The sequence below is a fragment of the Bombina bombina genome, chromosome 6, assembly GCF_027579735.1.
Source record: "Bombina bombina isolate aBomBom1 chromosome 6, aBomBom1.pri, whole genome shotgun sequence".
Lineage (NCBI taxonomy): Eukaryota > Metazoa > Chordata > Amphibia > Anura > Bombinatoridae > Bombina > Bombina bombina.
In genome coordinates this window covers 653,055,585-653,080,822 of record NC_069504.1, presented here as the reverse complement: position 1 = coordinate 653,080,822, position 25,238 = coordinate 653,055,585, and the positions used below count along the sequence as shown (strand labels likewise).

Genomic DNA, 25,238 nt, shown 5'->3' with positions numbered 1-25,238 from the left:
GAAACCTCCATTGTTACCACAGTGCAGAACAGCAAAATGTGTGGCCTGGGCTGGCCCAAAGGAAAAAAAAGCTATTCTCGTATTAAACACTATGTGTGCGCTTTTGTTCTTTTAAATACACTGTGTTACAGAATCTTGCTAACATGAACTAGATATACGCTAAAATAAAAAACTAGCGAATTAAGTAAATTTACAAAAAACGGCAAAAATTACTGATGGTCACGGTGGCAACGGATGTGCCAAAAAGATAAGTTTACAATATAAGTTAGAAATAAAGCAAAACAAGATTGTCTAAGGCTCCTTCGTGAGCACAGTAACAGTTTACAGAAAACAACTCGTGGTGCTTATGCTTATTACAGGCTCGTTACGATTACAGAGTTCGTCGAGCGCCGCTTTGTATTCTCGTAGACCTAATCTGTCGACTGCAGAGCAGTGATCGCATAATGATGGCGAGCGCATTGGCTTCACTTTTTCATCTTCGTTCATTTTGCTCTAGCCGGTTGTTGTTTGGTTTCCGAAACTTGAAACAGATCAGTCGACTAAACTCGTCGCTCTCTGGAGATGAAGCTGCATTTGAAAATGAAGAATTTGACATGCAGGAACTTCAAAGGTGGAAATAAGACCAATCAGTGTATTTTGTATTATATTTAAAGCAAGCTTCTTATTTTCTCCAAGTGGACACATTAATAATGTAGGAAAGTCCAATACATTTACAGTGTGTTCAGTAAAATCGATATAAAAAAGACTGGATTCTAAATTGATTTAGGATGTAGCCAATAGTATCTAATCTTATATCTATTTGGGTAGGGAGGGATGACAGGTGTACAATATTAATTTGGACGTTCGTGTACAGTAAAAACTACACAAAAACACTGGACTCAAATGATTAAATTACTCGTTTTTGAAAGTTCATTGTTTATCAGCTAGCTCTTAAAGGCCACCTATTAGGGTGACCACATATCCAAACTGCCATTCAGGGATGCCCCCCCAGCAAGCCCTCCCCCAAGCTGCCCCCCCCAAAAAAAGGTAATTTTGATACCCAAAAAGAATATGTAAGGAAAGTGATTATAGTTTTTTTTTAAAGTAAAATTTCCTACGCTATAGAATGTGCCCTGTAGGAATATTCTTATGAATTCTGTCTGATGTACTGGTTAATACGGCTTTTATTTGTAAAATTATTAAACAATTATAGCTGCAATATTTTAAGCAAATGCATTTTCAAGAGTGGGTATCTTGTTTAAAACTTTTTTTCAAAGGCAGGCCATTTTTTTGCCTACTTTTACTCTTAAACGGACATAAAACCTAAATTATTCTTTCCTCATTCACACAGAGAATACAATTTTAAATTTATTTTCCAATTTACTTCAAATTTGCTTTGAAGAGATCTAGGTAGGTAGCTTGCCTTGCACATGTCTGGAGTACTACATGGCTGGAAATAGTGCAAAATTGCTGTCATATGGTGCTTCAGACACATGCACAATACTGAGCTTCAGAATAAGATACCAAGAGAACAAAAAGAAAATTGTTTAAAATCGCATTGCCCTATCTAAATCATTAAAAAAAATTGATATCCTTTTAAATTTTGGGCTAGTCAGGCTCAGGTTAATATATTTATCTTACTAACTCTATAAACACCATATTAAAGTATACAGAGAGAGTGTTCACTCAATGTCTGTTAAAATAGTTTACAGTACATAAATATACAAAAATTATTTACTTTTTTAAAAATTTAACTTGCACATGGATATAACTCACAATAACACACACACACATACAAAAATCATACTATTGCAATATGTAATAAAGCCTCTTCATTGGACTAACACAAGCAACCCATGTCTAATGAAAAGAGAGGAATATCTGGAAAGCGTCTCCTTTACACAGTAAAATGAAATAAAAAAGTAATACATATGGCAATCCGTTAACGGTTAACCTAATATTATGGAGCTTTCAGTCAGATTCCTAATAGGGGTAAACTTAGTGAGGGGAGCGTCAGGCTCACTTTCCATTAACACTGACTACAACATAAGTTTCATAACATAGTTACACACCTGTTGAAGATAGATATTATACAGTCACGTCTCTGTCTGACTGCACGCTCTCCTCGTCGGCTTGTCCTCGGCTCCAGTCCAACTCCAACACTGTCAAGGTCAGGCACTCCACGGACAGTCTCCACCAACGTCCACTGTGCATTATATAGGCGCAGACAGTTGGCACGCTAGACAAGCAACACTGCTCGACTAGAGCCACAGCAAAATCAGAACCAGAGGGGGCATGCCAGGGATATATGATAATGAAATTCATATCTGGAAGCGGCTCCCTCATAACTTATTGGCCACTGGCGGCACCTCTCAGCTTCTGGTCTGGAGTCTGGCCCTGGCCCACCCCTGCCCCCTGGGACAATGTCGTCTAGACTCTGAGTCTCACGATCTGCGCTGTGGGAATCCGGCAACAAGCCGCTCTAGAGTCTCAGTAAGTCAATCCCTCCTAGTCCGACTACCTACCAGTCAATTTGCGCGACTGTGACGTTACTGCTGTCAGTGTTGCTGTCAGTGCTGTCAGTTTCAATTTCATTACGAAAGTCCGGGACACTGAATGAAGGTACCTGGGACAGACCTTTAAAATGCGGGACTGTCCCGGGCAATACGGGACACGTGGTCACCCTACCACCTATGCCTCCACGCAAATATAGCCCAGCACGTTCAATGTGTATGTGTTGCTTGCAGCCAATGAGGGTAAAAAAACACTGCCTTATGTGCACCTGCCAGTCATGAGGTCAATCACTAACAAAAAAATGATATATCTGTATAGTTACTAGCAGCCAAAGGGATAAAATGACTACCTAGTTGCAGGGCAGCCACTAGACATTTTGGGGCCCCTTACCCATTGATCCGGCCCCCCCTTTGACATGTGAAATTTTTGACGAAGTGACTAAAAACGTATATGCACTTTATTCTTAAGTGTTATCAAACTTGGAAAGGTTGTAAATGTAGTAACACACAGACACACATAAGTATTCACATATAGACACTCTAGCAGACACGCAAATAAACACACAAACACACTCAGACACAGACACTCGTCACTTGTTTACATTGACCTGACAAGTAATGAGGTAGACTACAGTTTTGTCAAAAAAGGAGATTTACAAGACAAAATATGGAGTTCTGATTATCTTTTTGTAAAGGAAGATGCCAACAGTATGCAGTGGCTGAAAGGAAGGGCCCTGAACTGCCTAAACAATAATTTAAAGTTAAAGGGACAGTCAACACCAGAATTGTTTTTGTTTTAAAAGATAGATAATCCCTTTATTACCTATTCCCTTAGATTTGCATAACCAACACAGTTATATTTATATACTTTTTACCTCTGTGATTATCTTGTATCTAAGCCTCTGCAAACTGCCCCTTTATTTCAGTTCTTTTGACAGACTTGCATTTTAGGCAGTCAGTGCTGGCTCCCAGGTAACTTCACGTGCATAAGCACAGTGTTATCTATATGAAACACATGAACTAACACCCTCTAGTGGTGAAAAACTGTTATATTGCATTCTGAAAAGAGGCTGCCTTCAAGGTCTAAGAAATTAGCATATGAACCTCCTAGGTTTAGCTTTCAACTAAGAATACAAAAGAACAAAGCAAAATTGGTGATAAAAGTAAATTTGAATTTTTTTTAAAATGACATGTCCTATCTGAATGATGAAAGTTTATTTTGGACTAGACTGTCCCTTTAAATGGTTGATTTGTGACTTCCGGAAAGGTCTCATTAGTCTCAAAGTCTGTAGAAAGATGTGAATAAGCAGTAGTAAGGTCAAAATGTCTAAAAAAAAAGGAACAGGCAATGAACAAACACAAACTTGCACATACACCCAAGGAAACACCCATAGTGACACCCACAGAAAACACACAAAGACATACACACACAGACCCTCACTGAGACATCCACAGAAAACACACAGACATACACATACAGAAAACACACAAAGACATACACACACAGACCCTCACTGAGACATCCACATAAAACACACAGACACACACACACCCAAATAAAACACACAGACATATGCACACACCCACAGAAAATAGACATATGCACACACCATCACAGAGACACACCCACAGAAAACACAGACATATGCACACACCATCACAGAGACACCCACAGAAAACACACAGGCATATGCACACATCCTCACAGAGACACCCACAGAAAACACACAGGCATATGCACACATCCTCACAGAGACACCCACAGAAAATGCACAAAGACATATGCACACAGCCTCACAGAGACCTCCACAGAAATCACACTACAGAGGCATCCACAGAAAATACACAAAGACCCTCACAGAAATCACACAAAGACATACACACCCAGCCTCACAGAGAGACCCACAGAAAATGCACAAAGAAATCTGCACACACCCTCACAAAGACATCCACAGAAAACACACAAATACATACGCACACACCCTCACAGAGACACCCACAGAAAACACACCCACCCTCACAGAGGCATCCACAGAAAATACACAAAGGCATACAGTATATACATACACACACCCTCACAGAGACACCCACAGAAAATGCACAAAGACATACGCCCACACTCTCACAGAGACATCCACAGGAAATGCACAAACATACACACACCCCCTCACAGAGACATCCACAGAAAATGCACAAAGACAGATACACAAACCCTCACAGAGAGACCCACAGAAAAAACATACATGCACACTCAGAGACATCAACAAAAGCACAAAGACATAAACACAGACACCCACAGGAACACTCACAGGAGGTAAAATTTCTGCACATTGCCATCCCCTAAATCAACACTGTGTGACATGCATGATAAAAAAAATAACAGAAATTAGGAGATCACTTTTTAAAGAATGAAATTTGTAAATGTGCAAACAAAAATACTTTCCGTGAATTAAAAATTGTACATTAATGATCTGTCAGAATGGGTAGATGAAGAAAAGTACTTTTGAAAGGTTGACATATGTTTTGGGGGTCCCCCCCCCCCATTTTCCCCAACCAAGAGCACCACTTCAAATCTGGTGTACAAATGTTCCCATCTGTCAGCTGTACTTATGGATTTTGAAAATGCTGTACTCTATATAGTCTTGGTGGAACCATAAGCTGTGGTACTCCGTCTCATACCATTAGATCTGGTTAAATGCAGGATTCAGGCAAGTCAGCTGTAGTGTAAACTGAACAGTGTTAAGTTAATAAAGCAAACCTGATGACAATCCCTTGTCACCACTCAAGGGGGCGCAAGACGACACAAAGGACTATATAACACTAAACCAGACAGTCAAGTGTTAACAATATACTAAATACAAATCAATAATGACAGTGCATATACATTGTTATGATTTATATATATATATGCTGTGACTTATCCGTCCATAGGTGTGATATCCACTTGGACCAGCATCCACTGATGTTTTAATCCTCAGCTCACGGCCGCTCCTTCCCAAAGAAGAGGTCATAAATGAATCTGTAATAGTGCAAAACAAAACACAGAAGGGCGCCTCCTAGTGTGATATAGTACAGATTGTACACAAATAAACAATCGCAGATAGACAGGTACTCACAAGTGTGGCAGCACTCACTCGTGCTTAGTAACGCTTACTGGACTCTCACAGTGTCCCAGCTCACTGCTCTTAGGCTCCCACAAACCTCCGTCTGGGGTGTAGTCTCCAACCGCAAAAATAAACTGGCTCTCAGTCAAGTGATAAGTAAAAATCACTTTAATAAAACAATAATAAAAACACAGTGTACAAAGTAACCACTATGTATTAAAATCAGGCAACTAGTTTCTCAGCTAGCACGCTGTTTCTTCAGGCATCTAACAACCTGACTGAGAGCTTAAGACTATAAACTGTATTTGACCAATAGAAACACAATTGTGTGAAAACACCTCTAGACACAGCTGTTCCACCTTAATTAGTTATCCACTTAACCCTTCATATCTCCCAAACACTACTGCTTCTTGGTGGAACCGATACATTATTCATCAAAACACTATATACAAACGTTCAAAATTCAATTCCCTGATGTGTGTAGCAAGTTTTGCCTTTAATATGTACACCATATTCGGTTATTTTAATATAGTAATTGACCTATATGTTGGTAATACCCAGCTAAACGTCTCTTATAGGAAATAAAGGTTCTTTTTATAAACAATCTGGTGCAGTAAGTTATTTATGAATTATCCTACTGACCTTAATAGTAGTAGCCATGAGCATATTGAATTATAATATTAGTTGATATACGGCTCTTTTTGTATTGTATACGTTTCCGATATTGTATCTCTCTAATAGGACCACTAACCTCCCCATCTCTACCAATAACATAGCTATACATCATAGTTTCTGGGAGTAGGCTAGGAACGCCTTCAATAGCCGTCACCCCACCTCTAGCATTAATATCCCACAAAATAACACTCTCAACCTGCAGCCAATCGTAAACCCGATCAATCTCAATCATAACGATCGCATCCAAACCCCATACAAATAGTACCAATCCGCATCTAATACACATCCGTTCAGCCGCAATCAGACCACTTACCCCCACACCGAAATTCACATATACCTGAACCAATCTATAAAAACAGATGTCATTCATTGTCTGTGTCATGCCAGCCATACATCCACATAACATCGAGGTCTCCCCCCGCAGTCACATTTAAGACCACAGCGTGCATCAACAATAGGGTGCCGCCTATCCAAGTGTCCCTATAGAATATACAGGATGTATTAATTTGTCTGATGCTGTGTATTGCTTAAATAAACCTATTATCTTCACAATAGTACCCGTTCTTTAAAGTTGTGATGTTATTAAGGATATCTCTACCTTAATATACAGCTCTTTTTTAACCGATGTGAGGATATGTTGTTACATATTTCTGATGTGCCCACACGTCTCCTATTATCTACCGATGCCCTTGCAAAACATCATGATTAATGGGGCTGGGCTAAATTACGCCCTCTACACACCTCTCATTCAAACCCTCACAAACCCGACCCGCATACTACCATACTCTTTCCATTCATAACCCAATCCAGACATCTCACATCCAAACAGGGGGACAATTAATCTAACTAAAGATACAAGGTGGGTCAGTTCTAACTAGACTAAATCTCTCCTAATCACAGTCGGATTGTCGAAAAGTAAACATCTAGTGTTTGCCCTCCATAATGACGAGGAGGACAGATGTGTGCTTGATTCGATAAGTGACATCTATTTAAAAGTGTATTTAATATCTAAACCTACAATTAAGTGAATCATGGAATGAATAATTCATAACCATGATAAACCACCCCAATGTGATACCATTAAACTAAATGTGAATTGATGACTATATCTATTATGATATGCCCATATTTGATTGAGTGCACAGGCTGTTAATATAACTAACTGAAATATAATATGTCTATAGATTGAGACATGTCCTAACAAAGATGAGTGCAATGTCTAAATATTACCATAAATTATATGTGCTCTAAATATGAATAAATTAAAACATCTAAATATATGTCCATGAATCAGTACGTATAAATTATGAGAGTGCCCTCACAGATCTACCTATAGTGTAACAGCATATGGTACTTAGATTTAATAAATATATATATATATATTAGTGATATACTAAAGGTATATGATAAATGTGCTCTATATGATAACAACTTAATAATAGTGTACCTAATACTAAAACCTCTTACTAAATACTTAATACAAAAACCTCTTAATTAGTAACATATATGGGTAAATTGTGTCCTGGAATCTATGTGACACATCAATATAGACCCAGGTCAATTGGAAAGTAATGTGTGTTATATACTCTGGCCCATGAAAAACAAAAGTGCCTAATAGTGTTGCTGTGGAACTATAATTGTTGTATTTAATATTAGGTGATAATATATTTATAAAGAGAACATTTTGATTGTATTTGTAAACCTAAATGTATAGTTATAATGTCCACTCTTTGGGACTCTAATACCTGTATTCATTTCTATTCTTCATATAATGTGAGGTCTATAATTTTAATTCACAGCTGTATATATGTACACATGTATAAATGTATATGTGCATGTGATATCTAGGGCTACCTGATACACACATCTAGAGATTACAAGGTGGAGATACAGTATGAAGATGAATCCTTCCTAAAAAGCTGCCAGATCCACATTTTCGTTTAAGATTAGGAGACGTTGGGGGGAGCACTATAGGAATATTATAAAGGGTAGTCAAAAACATAGTGTATCGAAACATTCTGTCAAATGGCACCAGGGAAAAGATTGCACGTTTCGTATAACCCCTCTGGAAAGGGTACCTTACAAACAGGGTGTCAATCGTCTTACCTGTTTGAGACAAAGAGAAATTTAATGGATTTATAAGTTTGGTAGCCTATTTCCAGAGGGGTTAAATGAAAATCTGGATCTGGCAGCTTTTTAGGAAGGATTCATCTTCATACTGTATCTCCACCTTGTAATCTCTAGATGTGTGTATCAGGTAGCCCTAGATATCACATGCACATATACATTTATTTATACATGTGTACATATATACAGCTGTGAATTAAAATTATAGACCTCACATTATATGAAGAATAGAAATGAATACAGGTATTAGAGTCCCAAAGAGTGGACATTATAACTATACATTTAGGTTTACAAATACAATAAAAATGTTATGTTTATAAATATATTATCACCTAATATTAAATACAACAATTATAGTTCCACAGCACCACTATTAGGCACTTTTGTTTTTCATGGGCCAGAGTATATAACACACATTACTTTCCAATTGACCTGAGTCTATATTGATGTGTCACATAGATTCTAGGACACAATTTACCCATATATGTTACTAATTAAGAGGTTTTTGTATTAAGTATTTAGTAAGAGGTTTTAGTATTAGGTACACTATTATTAAGTTGTTATCATATAGAGCACATTTATCATATACCTTTGGTATATCACTAATATATATATATATATATATATATATATATATATATATATATATATATATATATATATATATATATATATATATATATATATATATATATATATATATATATATTTATTAAGTCTAAGTACCATATGCTGTTACACTATAGGTAGATCTGTGAGGGCACTTCATTATAATTTATATGTACTGATTCATGGACATATATTTAGATGTTTTAATTTATTCATATTTAGAGCACATATAATTTATAGTAATATTTAGAGATTGCACTTTGCACTCATCTTTGTTAGGACATGTCTCAATCTATAGACATATTATATTTCAGTTAGTTATATTAACAGCCTGTGCACTCAATCAAATATGGGCATATCATAATAGATATAGTCATCAATTCACATTTAGTTTAATGGTATCACATTGGGATGGTTATGAATTATTCATTCCATGATTCACTTAAAAATTGTAGGTTTAGATATTAAATACACTTTTATATAGATATCACTTATCGAATCAAGCACACATCTGGAGGGCAAACACTAGATGTTTACTTTTCGACAATCTGACTTTGTGATTAGGAGAGATTTAGTCTAGTTAGAACTGACCCACCTTGTATCTTTAGTTAGATTAATTGTCCCCCTGTTTGGATGTTAGATGTCTGGATTGGGTTATGAATGGAAAGAGTATGGTAGTATGCGGGTCGGGTTTGAATGAGAGGTGTGTAGAGGGTGTAATTTAGCCCAGCCCCATTAATCATGACGCTTTGCAAGGGCATTGGTAGATAATAGGAGATGTGTGGGCACATCAGAAATATGTAACAACATATCCTCACATCGGTTAAAAAAGAGCTGTATATTAAGGTAGAGCTATCCTTAATAACATCACAACTTTAAAGAACGGGTACTATTGTGAAGATAATAGGTATATTTAAGCAATACACAGCATCAGACAAATTAATACATCCTGTATATTCTATAGGGACACTTGGATAGGCGGCACCCTATTGTTGATGCATGCTGTGGTCTTAAATGTGACTGCAGGGAGACCTCGATGTTATGTGGATGTATGGCTGGCATGACACAGACAATGAATGACATCTGTTTTTACAGATTGGTTCAGGTATATGTGAATTTCGGTGTGGGGGTAAGTGGTCTGATTGCGGCTGAACGGATGTGTATTAGATGCGGATTGGTACTATTTGTATGGGGTTTGGATGCGATCGTTATGATTGAGATTGATCGGGTTTATGATTGGCTGCAGGTTGAGAGTGTTATTTTGTGGCATATTAATGCTAGAGGTGGGGTGACGGCTATTGAAGGCGTTCCTAGCCTACTTCCAGAAACTATGACGTATAGCTATGTTATTGGTAGAGATGGGGAGGTTAGTGGTCCTATTAGAGAGATACAATATTGGAAACGTATATAATACAAAAAGAGCCGTATATCCACTAATATAATTCAATATGCTCATGGCTACTACTATTAAGGTCAGTAGGATAATTCATAAATAACTTACTGCACCAGATTGTTTATAAAAAGAACCTTTATTTCCTATAAGAGACGTTTAGCTGGGTATTACCAACATATAGGTCAATTACTATATTAAAATAACCGAATATGGTGTACATATTAAGGGCAAAACTTGCTACACACATCAGGGAATTGAATTTTGAACGTTTGTATATAGTGTTTTGATGAATAATGTATCGGTTCCACCAAGAAGCAGTAGTGTTTGGGAGATATGAAGGGTTAAGTGGATAACTAATTAAGGTGGAACAGCTGTGTCTAGGGGTGTTTTCACACAATTGTGTTTCTATTGGTCAAATAAAGTTTATAGTCTTAAGCTCTCAGTCAGGTTGTTAGAATTGACTGTTAAGTTAACCTGTCTCATTTCAAACACCGAGCAATCTTAGCCTGAGAGTTTAACATTTTATGCAGATGTAAAAATCTTATATACAATGCCCACTAGCATCTGTAAAGTCCTTGCATAAAGGGCCAGTAAACTGGAATATAATTATCTTCTGTCTGACTCAGGCACACACTGTACAAACTGAAGTGCCAAGACTGTCTCAAACTGTGCATAGTGGTTTAATGCACACTCAGAAATCCTCTCATATGCTAATGCTTTACTCCTGTTAACCCCTTAACGACCAGTGCCGAACCCTGTACGACGCTGGTCGTTATGCCCTTAAGAACCAGCGACGTATCCTGTACGTCACTGCAGTTCTGGGCTTCACTCTGTCGCGATCTCCCTCAAAATTGCAAGATCGCGATATCTCTGTGGCCCTCTCTGCATCGGACAGCGGTGGGACCGATTGTTGGTGGGTGGGAGCGTAAGGAGGGAGGCGGGTGGGCGGCCCATCGATGGAGGAGGCGGAACCGCTACTCCACGCTACAGGGGAAAAAATAAATAAAAATTCAACTGCGTGATTGAGGAGGGGCAATGAGGTGGATCATATGTGGGATAATTTAAGTAAAAGGGATCTGGGAGGGGGGTTTGGGTATTGAGGGAAGGTAGCTACACTACAGAAAAATGGGTATTATATATATATATATATATATATATATATGCCTATTTTGCAGCAAACTGGGTACTGGCAGACAGCTGCCAGTACCTAAGATGGCCACAAATAGGTAGGGGGGGGAGGGTTAGAGAGCTGTTTGGGGGGATACTACCCTGCAGAAAATATATAATCTAAAAAAAAAACAAAAAAACTTTTATTTTTATACTGGAAGACTTTCTGCCAGTATTTAAGATGGGGGTGACCTTTGGGGGGGTGGGGGAGGGAAGAGAGCAGTTTGAGAGGGGTTAGGGAGGGATCAGGGGGTGAGATGTGTCAGGTGGGAGGCTGATCTCTACACTAAAGCTAAAATTAACCCTACAAGCTACCTAATTAACCCCTTCACTGCTGGGCATAATACAAGTGTGGTGCGTAGCGGCATTAAGCAGCCTTCTAATTCTGGAGACCCCTGTATTTGTGCAGATAGCGGGTATAGTGCAATCTGCCTGGTCTGGGCAAATAAATGGCAAGGCTGCAGACAGTGGAGTCTGATCTCAGATCACACATAGGCATATCCCTGACAGGAGCTGCAGATGATTGTGTTCTAATATTGACCCCACACAATGCTTTCCCTGGAACAGTTGCTGGTCCTCAAGTATTTTTTTGAAGGGCAACTGGCAACCAAAAAATAAGGTCATATACTTGAGAAAAAGAATGCAACTTTCCTTTAAAGTGAATGTAAATTTTGATGCTAAAGTGCCCGGTTTTTAAAAATTTGATTAAAAACAGGGGCACTTTAGCATCAAAATTTACATTCACTTTAACAATTAGAACGTAAGATAATTCATAGTTAAGTGTAATTATGCAGGATTTACCTTTGCACCTGTCAGAGTGACTACTGATCGATTTGACTTTAAAAATCAGGTATGATTTATATTATCACCATTAGCTAGTAATTATTAGATGTCTTTTCACTGAACGGATTATATTTCTTCTACAAGGTACGACGAGTCCACGGATTTTATCCTTACTTGTGGGATATTCTCCTCCTGCTAACAGGAAGTGGCAAAGAGCACCACAACAGAGCTGTATATATATAGCTCCTCCCTTCCCTCCACCCCCAGTCATTCTCTTTGCCTGTGTTATACTAGGAAGAAGTAAAGTGAGGTGTTAGTTTTAGTTTCTTCAATCAAGAAGTTTTTTATTTTAAATGATACCGGTGAGTACTATTTTCCTCAGGGGGATATGAAAGAAGATTTCTGCCCTGAGGTTGATGATCTTAGCAGATGTAACTAAGATCCATGTTGGTTCCCACAGAGCTTCTGAAGGTAATACAAGTGACATCTTCAGTGTGGAGAACTGTTTCATGCTACAAGCAGCATTGAGGTATGTGCAGCCCTTTATTTCTGAGGAGACTTGATAGATCAGAACTGGCTGACATTTATTTCCCTGCAAGGGAAGGGGTAAGCAGTAGACCTATAAAACAAAGGGGTGTTACTTGGAAACCTGTGCTTAATTTATTTCAGTTGACATATTGGGCAAGCATTATAATGGGCTTCAGCATTATAAGAGACACTGGGAGAGGCAGAAATATGTTTAACATTTTTTTTTTATCAAAATAACCAGTTTGACAATATTGGAAGTTTAATTTGGGGTTAAAAAATAATTTTCGTTCCTTTCAAAACTTTAAAGGAGGACCCTCTGCTTCCTCTTCCTCCACAAAGCAGGAAGGGAATTTTGCTCAATCCAAGTCAGTCTGGAGACCCAACCAGGCTTACACTAAAGGTAAACAATCCAAGAAGCCCGCTGCTGCTACAAAGACAGCATGAAGGGGCGGCCCCCGATCCGGGACCGGATCTAGTAGGGGGCAGACTTTCTTTCTTTGCTCAGGCTTGGGCAAGAGATGTTCAGGACCCTTGGGCACTGGAAATCGTGACCCACGGGTATAAACTGGAATTCAAGGATTTTCTCCCAAGAGGGAGATTTCATCTTTCACGATTATCTGTAGACCAGATAAAAAGAGAGGCGTTCTTACGCTGTGTAAAAGACCTCTCTACCATGGGAGTAATTTGTCCCGTTCCAAAACTGGAACAGGGGCAGGGGTTTTACTCAAATCTTTTCGTGGTTCCCAAAAAAGAGGGAACTTTCAGACCCATTTTAGATCTCAAGTGTCTAAACAAATTTCTCAGAGTTCCATCATTCAAGATGGAGACTATATGAACAATCTTACCAATGATCCAGGAGGGTCAATATATGACTACCGTGGACTTGAAGGATGCATATCTTCATATTCCTATCCACAAGGATCATCATCAGTTTCTAAGGTTTGCCTTCCTGGACAAACATTATCAGTTCGTGGCTCTTCCCTTCAGGTTGGCCACAGCACCCAGAGTCTTCACAAAGGTTCTAGGGTCCCTTCTGGCGGTTCTCAGACCGCGAGGCATAGCAGTGGCGCCTTATCTGGATGATATTTTGATCCAGGCGTCAACTTCTCATCTGATAAATCTCACACGAACACAGTGCTGTCTTTCCTAAGAACTCACGGTTGGAAGGTGAACATAGAAAAGAGTTCACTAGTTCCACAGACAAGGGTTCCCTTCTTGGGAACTCTGATAGACTCAGTAGACATGAAAATATTTCTGACGGAGGTTAGAAAATCAAAGATTCTAAATACTTGCTGAGCACTTTAGTCCATTCCTCGACCATCAGTGGCTCAGTGTATGGAGGTCATTGGATTAATGGTAGCGGCAATGGACATCATTCCGTTTGCTCGCTTTCATCTCAGACCACTGCAGCTGTGCTTGCTCGGACAGTGGAATGGGGACTATGCAAATTTATCTCCTCAGATAAATCTGGATCAAGAGACCAGAGACTCTCTTCTTTGGTGGTTCTCGCCGGATCATCTGTCCCAGGGGACTTGTTTCCGCAGACCCTCGTGGGAGATAGTGACAACGGACGCCAGCCTACTGGGCTGGGGAGCAGTCTGGAATTCCCTGAAGGCTCAGGGTGTTTGGACTCAGGTGGAGTCTCTACTTCCAATCAATATTCTGGAGCTGAGAGCAATATTCAGTGTGCTTCATGTGTGGCCTCAGTTGGCTTCGGCCAAATTCATCAGATTCCAGTCGGACAATATCACGACTGTGGCGTATATCAATCATCAGGGGGGAACAAGGAGTTCCTTAGCGATGATAGAAGTATCAAAGATAATCCGATGGGTGGAGGCCCACTCTTGCTATCTATCAGCGATCTACATCCCAGGAGTAGAGAATTGGGAAGCGTATTTTCTAAGTCGTCAGACTTTTCATCCGGGGGAGTGGGAACTCCACCCGGAGGTGTTTGCTTCATTGACTCCTCAATGGGGCAGACCGGAATTAGACCTGATGGCATCTCGTCAGAATGCCAAGCTTCCACGTTACGGATCCAGGTCGAGGGATCCTCAGGCCGAACTGATAGATGCCTTGGCAGTACCTTGGTCGTTCAGCCTAGATTATGTGTTTCCACCGTTTCCTCTCCTTCCATGCGTGATTGCTCGGATCAAACAGGAGAGAGCTTCAGTGATCCTGATCGCGCCTACGTGGCCACGCAGGACTTGGTATGCGGATCTAGTGGACATGTCCTCTCTACCACCGTGGAATCTTCCTTTGAGACAGGACCTGCTCATTCAAGGTCCTTTCCTGCATCCAAATCTACATTCTCTGCAGCTGACTGCTTGGAGATTGAACACTTGATTTTATCTAAGCGAGAATTCTCTGATTCAGTCATCGATACTTTGGTACATGCTCGAAAGCTTGTCACTAGAAAAATCTATCATAACATATGGCGTAAATATCTTTATTGGTGTGAATCCAAGGGTTATTCATGGAGTTTCTGTCTTTTCTCCAAGAAGGATTGGAGAAAGGGTTATCAGCTAGTTCCTTAAAGGGACAAATTTCTTCTTTGTCAATTTTGCTTCAAAAACATTTGGCAGATGACAGATGTTCAGTCTTTTTGTCAGGCTCTAACTAGAATTAAGCCTGTATTTAGACCAATTACTCCTCCCTGGAGTTTGAATTTAGTTCTTCGAGTTCTTCAAGGGGTTCCGTTTGAACCCATGCATTCCATAGATATTAAATTGTTTTTAGTTGCTATTTCTTCTGCTCGAAGAGTTTCTGAGCTTTCAGCGTTACAGTGTGATTCGCCTTATCTTATATTTCATTCTGATAAGGTGGTTTTACGTACCAAACCTGGATTTCTTCCTAAGGTTGTTTCAAATAAGAATATTAATCAGGAAATTGTTGTTCCTTCCTTGTGTCTTAATCCTTCTTCTAAGAAGGAGCGTCTGTTACATAACCTGGACGTAGTCCGTGCCTTGAAGTTTTACTTACAGGCGACTAAGGATTTCCGTCAATCATCTTCATTATTCATTGTTTATTCTGGAAAGCGTAGGGGTCAGAAAGCTACGGCTACCTCTCTTTCTTTTTGGCTGAGGAGTATCATCCGCCTGGCATATGAGACTGCTGGACAGCAGCCTCCTGAAAGAATTACGGCTCATTCTACTAGGGCTATGGCTTCCACATGGACCTTTAAAAACAATGCTTCTGTTGAACAGATTTGTTAGGCTGCGACTTGGTCGTCCCTTCATACTTTTTCCAAATTTTCCAAATTTGATACTTTTGCTTCTTCTGAGGCTGTTTTTGGGAGAAAAGTTCTTCAAGCAGTGGTGCCTTCCGTTTAGGTCTCTGTTCCTCCCTTTTATCCGTGTCCTGTAGCTTTGGTATTGTATCCCACAAGTAAGGATGAAATCCGTGGACTCGTCGTATCTTGTAGAAGAAATGGAAATTTATACTTACCTGATAAATTGATTTCTTCTACGATACGACGAGTCCACGGCCCTCCCTGTCATTTTAAGACAGATTATATTTTTTTTTTTACAACTTCAGTCACCTCTGCACCTTTTAGCTTTGCCTTTCTCTTCCTTAAACCTTTGGTCGAATGACTGGGGGTGGAGGGAAGGGAGGAGCTATACATATACAGCTCTGCTGTGGTGCTCTTTGCCACTTCCTGTTAGCAGGAGGATAATATCCCACAAGTAAGGATGAAATCCGTGGACTCGTCGTATCGTAGAAGAAATCAATTTATCAGGTAAGCATAAATTTCCTTTTTTACCTTGCCTTTTGTATGACTAGAACAGCCATTCTGCATTTATGAGGCAAGGAAGGCAATTCTATTCTTTGATGCAGTTAAAGGGACAGAAAGTTAAAATTAAACTTACACAATTTGGATAGAGCATGCAATTTTAAGCAACTTCCCAATTTACATCTATTATAAAATCTGCTTTGTTCTTTTGGTATCCTTTGTTGTAAAGCATACCATACCTAGCTAGGCTGAAGAGCAGTGATGTACTACTGGTGACTAGCAACTGATTGGTGGCTGCACATGTATGCCTCTTCTCATTGGCTCACGCAGTGTGTTCGGTTAGCTCCCATTAGCGCATTGCTGCTCCTTCCAACAAAGTATACTAAGAGAGTGAAGCAAATTTGACAGAAAAAGTAAATTGAAACATTTATTTAAAATTGTACACTCTATCTGAAACATGAAAGAGAAATGTTGAATTTTGAGAACCTGTAAAGGACTGTATTTTAACATTTCAAGTTGTTTTTATTTTTTTGGGGGGGACCCAAATCAACTCATGTTCTTATGATGAATACTTCATTAAACACTAAGTAAATCATTGCTTGTATCATGTATTCAGAGCAAAGATTAGCCTGAGAATAATTTGTACATGTATTTTTAAAAATGTTATTAGTTTAACTTTTACCCTTAATTTTTCAATATTAATGACCATTAAGCAGTGGGCGCCACCATATTGTAACTTAGATTACCTTTTCTGCTGAGGCCAATTAGTAATGGTTATAAATGGCTTGCTAGAGTGTGCAACCAATGACTGTGTGGAATATAGCTGTGTCTAAACTTCCATGTTTAACATGAATTGGAAAGCTCACAATATTCAGAGTTAGATTACAAGGAGAACAAAATATATCATGAAATTGTATAGCAATGTTGTTTCACTGCATGTAATTAAACCATTTATATTAATATCTCTAGGTGTTTAATGTCCCTCTAAGTCTGGCATTGGCTTTATTTGTCATTGAGCCCTGAAAGAGAAATGAAAGTCAAAAAAGGTTTACTCTTTGACAAAGGATACAAAGAGAATGAAGCATATTTGAAAATATAAGTAAAGTGGAAAGTCGTTTAAAATTGCATGTTGTAACTGAAACATGAAAGTTTAAATTTGACTTTAATGTCCCTTTAATTAAAGCTGTGTTCAATTAAAAAATATGTTTGCAGGTTTAACTTTGGCTTTTATTCTTTGTAATAGAATAGTTTTGCTTTCCATTGACATCTAGGAATCCACATCATCCAACAGCCTTTGCACATATACCAAAATGTGCATCCAAAATTGTTTAAAGAATCCAACATTGTGGTAGTTTGGCAAGGGCAGTAAAGTAAAAATGAGACTTTCATGATTTTTAGCAACTTTCCAATTTATTTTGATGATCAAAATGACTTTGTTTTCTTGGTATCCTTTGCTAAGAGTAAATCTAGGTAGATTTATAGGAACGCAGGAGAGTCTACATATATAAAGGACTGTATGGCAGCTACAAACATTTTTGCAAATCCTGCGGTTATAGAGTGTGCTAAAGACGTGCATGCTCCTAAGCTCCTATGAGGCTACTTGAAAAGAGAATAACGCTAATGTGATAACAGAAGAAAATTACTTGTTGTATCTGAATCATCAAAGCTTTATTGAGACTTTTCTGTCCCTTTAAGTTATACCACGTCGTTAACAGCAATCACCGTTTAATATGTTTTTGTTTTAAAGAACTTTCAACAATACTGTTAACTGTATTTCATCTTTTTTCTTTCAAACAGTGCACTAAAAAGACAAAAGAAAGCAATCCTGTATCAAAGAATGAAGAGACAGATGGAGCCTGCTGGCCCTCCAGAGAGGAGCCTCACTTGGAAAGCAATAGAACAGATCAGGTAAAGGGTGAATCCTACTTTATATAAGTTCAAAGTAAAAAGAAATACAACTGGTTTGTTACTGTTAAATAATTTTATACCCCATAAATGATCTGATACCCTAAACAAAAAAATATATCTAATACTTAGGGTACAAGTATACACTAGACACATAATGCTTATATATTACTAAGCTATATACACATTGCTGACATATGGTCATAATGAGTTTGGCAAACAACTATGCACCATTTTATTTTGTGTTCCTCCAATAATTTAAAATGTACAAGTAATCTGGGTACTGTGGTTACATAACTAGCTGCAAAATGTAGCCCAAAACTGTACCTGTTGGTAGTTAGGTTACTGGTGATATAGCAGGCTTTGGGACTTTACTTATGGAATGCACATGCACATTTGGAAAACATTTTATGATTTCCATACTACATATGCTGTATCAGCAAAGCCTCAGTACATTTGTAGAGATAAATACTTAAAGGGGCACACAACACTTTGAGAAGGTAATATAAAATGATAAAATTGTACATATAAAAAACTGTCTGCAATACACTTTCATTATTTATTTTGTCCCCTTTTCCTGTAATTCCATTCTGAAATTGTGAGCTTTTTAGTTCCTGTTAGAAATGGAAGTGCAGAACACTTTTATATCCTACACAGTCATTGGCTGCACACTGCAGTGACCTATTTATAACTGTCCTTATTGGTCACAGCAATGCAGATAACCTAAGTTACAACATGGCAGCCCCTGTTGTTTTATAGACACTTCAACTTAACATTTAGTTTGTCAATATATAAATAGCTGATGAAAATTAAAAAAAAATACATCTACATGTTCTTCTCAGACTAATATTTTCTTTGAATGCATCATTCTATCTAGTGTTTATTTAGTTTAAAGGGACAGTCAAGTCCAAAAAAAACTTTCATCATTCAAACAGGGCATGTAATTTTAAACAACTTTCCAATTTACTTTTATCACCAATTTTGCTTTGTTCTCTTGGTATTCTTAGTTGAAAGCTAAACCTAGGCCGCCTCTAATCTAAATGCATTTTGATAGTTTTTCACCACTAGAGGGCATTAGTTAATGTGTTTCATATAGATAACATTGAGCTCATGCACGTGAATTTACCATGGAGTCAGCTCTGATTGGCTAAAATGCAAGTCTGTCAAAAGAACTAAAATAAGGGGGCCGTCTGCTGAGGCTTAGATACAAGATAATTACAGAGGTAAAACGTGTATAATTATAACTGTGTTGGTTAGGCAAAAGTGGGGAATTGGTAATTAAGGGATTATCTATCTTTTAAAACAACAAACATTCTGGTGTTGACTGTCCCTTTAATGTCCCTTTAAAACAAATAGCCACTGGCAGTAGAATAAAAGGGTGACTATAGTTTGACCTTATAATATCTGGCCCTATACTTCCTCTTTTTTTATAGTGCCTAGTTATCCCAGTATGTGTCTACTAAATGTTGTGACATCTCCAACTGAAACAGGGCACAGAAGGCAGACGCTCCTTAGGACTTATGATATTACAATGCTTATATGGATACAAGCCCTAAATGGCCACTTGTATCACATCCATGTAATCTTCCTATTAGGTGCAGACTTCACTGTGTCACAGAATGCTACAGTATATGAGAAAAGGGTACATGTTTTGGTATAGATAGAAGAACTGGTGCAATTTATTGGCATGAGGGGGAGGGGCATACTCATGTGTAATACTTATAAAAACTGATTTATTTATATGTTTATAGTACTTTACCATTTAAACAAAATCAGCTTATAGTTTTTCCATTTATGGCAAACATTATGCTGATTGGAAATTACTTAAAGGGACAAGAAACTAAAACAAATATTTCATTATTTAGATAGAGAATGCAATTTTCAAAAATTTACAATTGACTTCCATTATCAAATGTGCTTTGTTCTCGTGTTATTCTTTGTTGAAGAGATACCTAGGTAGGTAGCGTGCACATGCCTGAAGTACTACAGGACAGGACATTGTGCTGCCATCTATTGCTCTTGCTATCATTTAACATTTAACATGGGCACACTCCTGAGCTTACATCCCTGCTTTTCAGCAAAGGATAACAAGAAAACAAAGACAATTTGATAATATAAGTAAATTGGAAAGTTGTTTAAAATTGTGTGTTTTATTTGAATCATCAAATGGTGAAATATCTTACCCATCTATAAAACTAAGCATAAGCTCCCTGTTTTTTTGTTGAACAATTTACAGATACTTCTTGTTATTTATTTTGTGTAGGTATTTAAATCAAGAGTCTCCTGAAGAGTGGACAGTAACACGATTAGCTGAAGGCTTTAATGTCAGTACTGATATTATTAAAAGAGTTCTGCGGTCAAAGTTTTTGCCATCTGAGAAACGGAAATTAAAACAGGATGCCAACGCTTCTAAGCTTTTAGCACAAATTCCTCAAGGTGTGACAACAGACAAAGTATACCCTGCACTGGCAGCTAAAGAACCGCCACAACCGCTTCTGCCATCACCAAGAAATGAGAAACTGCATCAGAGCACCCAAAACACCCAACTTATTCCAGCTGTTCAAAAAACACAAAATGCCAAGAAGGATACAGCTGTAATGTTGAGGGCACATGATGCACTGGCAAAGAAAAACAACCAAACCCTACATCCAAAACAAAATAAGCCAGGATGTGAACCTCACCTGCCTGTCTTGACAGGGAACTCGAATGTTAAACAGATATCAGATACCAAAGAAAAACTGATAACTGATGACGAATGGGATGGAGAAGTGCTTCGTGATAGTGAACTGGAAGATTTGTCAGAAAATGGACTTAAAAATACAATGAAAGTTGTGCAAAAAGGAAGGGAGTTTTATGATGCTGATGGCAATTTTCTCTACAGGATCTGACCATTTTGGATGTCAAATATATAATTTTGTACCAATCATTGTTGGAGGTTACATATTGTCTTGAGAATAAAGCCATTTCTCCAACATAGGTGTGTCCGGTCCACGGCGTCATCCTTACTTGTGGGATATTCTCTTCCCCAACAGGAAATGGCAAAGAGCCCAGCAAAGCTGGTCACATGATCCCTCCTAGGCTCCGCCTACCCCAGTCATTCTCTTTGCCGTTGTACAGGCAACATCTCCACGGAGATGGCTTAGAGTTTTTTAGTGTTTAACTGTAGTTTTTATTATTCAATCAAGAGTTTGTTATTTTAAAATAGTGCTGGTATGTACTATTTACTCAGAAACAGAAAAGAGATGAAGATTTCTGTTTGTATGAGGAAAATGATTTTAGCAACCGTTACTAAAATCCATGGCTGTTCCACACAGGACTGTTGAGAGGAATTAACTTCAGTTGGGGGAACAGTGAGCAGTCTCTTGCTGCTTGAGGTATGACACATTCTAACAAGACGATGTAATGCTGGAAGCTGTCATTTTCCCTATGGGATCCGGTAAGCCATGTTTATTAAGATAGTAAATAAGGGCTTCACAAGGGCTTATTAAGACTGTAGACTTTTTCTGGGCTAAATCGATTCATTATTAACACATATTTAGCCTTGAGGAATCATTTAATCTGGGTATTTTGATAAGATTATATCGGCAGGCACTTTTTTAGACACCTTATTCTTTAGGGGCTTTCCCAAATCATAGGCAGAGCCTCATTTTCGCGCCGGTGTTGCGCACTTGTTTTTGAGAGGCATGACATGCAGTCGCATGTGTGAGGAGCTCTGATACATAGAAAAGACTTTCTGAAGGCGTCATTTGGTATCGTATTCCCCTTTGGGCTTGGTTGGGTCTCAGTAAAGCAGATACCAGGGACTGTAAAGGGGTTAAAGTTAAAAACGGCTCCGGTTCCGTTATTTTAAGGGTTAAAGCTTCCAAATTTGGTGTGCAATACTTTTAAGGCTTTAAGACACTGTGTTGAAATTTTGGTGAATTTTGAACAATTCCTTCATATTTTTTCGCAATTGCAGTAATAAAGTGTGTTCAGTTTAAAATTTAAAGTGACAGTAACGGTTTTATTTTAAAACGTTTTTTGTACTTTGTTATCAAGTTTATGCCTGTTTAACATGTCTGAACTACCAGATAGACTGTGTTCTGAATGTGGGGAAGCCAGAGTTCCTTCTCATTTAAATAAATGTGATTTATGTGACAATGACAATGATGCCCAAGATGATTCCTCAAGTGAGGGGAGTAAGCATGGTACTGCATCATTCCCTCCTTCGTCTACACGAGTCTTGCCCACTCAGGAGGCCCCTAGTACATCTAGCGCGCCAATACTCCTTACTATGCAACAATTAACGGCTGTAATGGATAATTCTGTCAAAAACATTTTAGCCAAAATGCACACTTATCAGCGTAAGCGCGACTGCTCTGTTTTAGATACTGAAGAGCATGACGACGCTGATAATAATGGTTCTGAAGGGCCCCTAAACCAGTCTGATGGGGCCAGGGAGGTTTTGTCTGAGGGAGAAATTACAGATTCAGGGAACATTTCTCAACAAGCTGAACCTGATGTGATTACATTTAAATTTAAGTTGGAACATCTCCGCGCTCTGCTTAAGGAGGTATTATCCACTCTGGATGATTGTGACAATTTGGTCATCCCAGAGAAGCTATGTAAAATGGACAAGTTCCTAGAGGTCCCGGGGCTCCCAGAAGCTTTTCCTATACCCAAGCGGGTGGCGGACATTGTAAATAAAGAATGGGAAAGGCCCGGTATTCCTTTCGTCCCTCCCCCCATATTTAAAAAATTGTTTCCTATGGTCGACCCCAGAAAGGACTTATGGCAGACAGTCCCCAAGGTCGAGGGAGCGGTTTCCACTTTAAACAAACGCACCACTATACCCATAGAAGATAGTTGTGCTTTCAAAGATCCTATGGATAAAAAATTAGAAGGTTTACTTAAAAAGATGTTTGTTCAGCAGGGTTACCTTCTACAACCAATTTCATGCATTGTCCCTGTCGCTACAGCCGCATGTTTCTGGTTCGATGAGCTGGTAAAGGCGGTCGATAGTGATTCTCCTCCTTATGAGGAGATTATGGACAGAATCAATGCTCTCAAATTGGCTAATTCTTTCACCCTAGACGCCACTTTGCAATTGGCTAGGTTAGCGGCTAAGAATTCTGGGTTTGCTATTGTGGCGCGCAGAGCGCTTTGGTTGAAATCTTGGTCAGCTGATGCGTCTTCCAAGAACAAGCTACTTAACATTCCTTTCAAGGGGAAAACGCTGTTTGGCCCTGACTTGAAAGAGATTATCTCTGATATCACTGGGGGTAAGGGCCATGCCCTTCCTCAGGATCGGCTTTTCAAGGCCAAAAATAAACCTAATTTTCGTCCCTTTCGTAGAAACGGACCAGCCCAAAGTGCTACGTCCTCTAAGCAAGAGGGTAATACTTCTCAAGCCAAGCAAGCTTGGAGACCAATGCAAGGCTGGAACAAGGGAAAGCAGGCCAAGAAACCTGCCACTGCTACCAAGACAGCATGAAAGGTTGGCCCCCGATCCGGGACCGGATCTGGTGGGGGGCAGACTCTCTCTCTTCGCTCAGGCTTGGGCGAGAGATGTTCTGGATCCTTGGACACTAGAAATAGTCTCCCAAGGTTATCTTCTGGAATTCAAGGGGCTTCCTCCAAGGGGGAGGTTCCACAGGTCTCAGTTGTCTTCAGACCACATAAAAAGACAGGCATTCTTACATTGTGTAGAAGACCTGTTAACAATGGGAGTGATTCATCCTGTTCCATTAGGAGAACAAGGGATGGGGTTCTACTCCAATCTGTTCATAGTTCCCAAAAAAAGAGGGAACGTTCAGACCAATCTTAGATCTCAAGATCTTAAACAAGTTTCTCAAGGTTCCATCGTTCAGGATGGAAACCATTCGAACAATTCTTCCTTCCATCCAGGAAGGTCAATTCATGACCACGGTGGATTTAAAGGATGCGTATCTACATATTCCTATCCACAAGGAACATCATCGGTTCCTAAGGTTCGCATTCCTGGACAAGCATTACCAGTTCGTGGCGCTTCCTTTCGGATTAGCCACTGCTCCAAGGATTTTCACAAAGGTACTAGGGTCCCTTCTAGCTGTGCTAAGACCAAGGGGCATTGCTGTAGTACCTTACTTGGACGACATTCTGATTCAAGCGTCGTCCCTTCCTCAAGCAAAGGCTCACACGGACATCGTCCTGGCCTTTCTCAGATCTCACGGATGGAAAGTGAACGTGGAAAAGAGTTCTCTATCTCCGTCGACAAGGGTTCCCTTCTTGGGAACAATAATAGACTCCTTAGAAATGAGGATTTTTCTGACAGAGGCCAGAAAAACAAGACTTCTAGACTCTTGTCGGATACTTCATTCCGTTCCTCTTCCTTCCATAGCGCAGTGCATGGAAGTGATAGGTTTGATGGTAGCGGCAATGGACATAGTTCCTTTTGCGCGCATTCATCTAAGACCATTACAACTGTGCATGCTCAGTCAGTGGAATGGGGACTATACAGACTTGTCTCCGAGGATACAAGTAAATCAGAGGACCAGAGACTCACTCCGTTGGTGGCTGTCCCTGGACAACCTGTCACAAGGGATGACCTTCCGCAGACCAGAGTGGGTCATTGTCACGACCGACGCCAGTCTGATGGGCTGGGGCGCGGTCTGGGGATCCCTGAAAGCTCAGGGTCTTTGGTCTCGGGAAGAATCTCTTCTACCGATAAATATTCTGGAACTGAGAGCGATATTCAATGCTCTCAA

The 25,238-nt window shown here is 39.2% G+C and overlaps 1 protein-coding gene across 1 annotated transcript; it reads left to right on the top strand.

Moving 5' to 3' along the window:
• Positions 1-443: 443 nt before the first annotated feature.
• Positions 444-21,534, top strand: NGRN (neugrin, neurite outgrowth associated). The gene is made up of 3 exons (XM_053716013.1): positions 444-610; positions 18,406-18,516; positions 20,777-21,534. Exons 1-3 carry the CDS (start codon positions 444-446, stop codon positions 21,399-21,401), a joined length of 903 nt encoding a protein of 300 aa, XP_053571988.1. The 3' UTR covers positions 21,402-21,534.
• Positions 21,535-25,238: the final 3,704 nt, after the last annotated feature.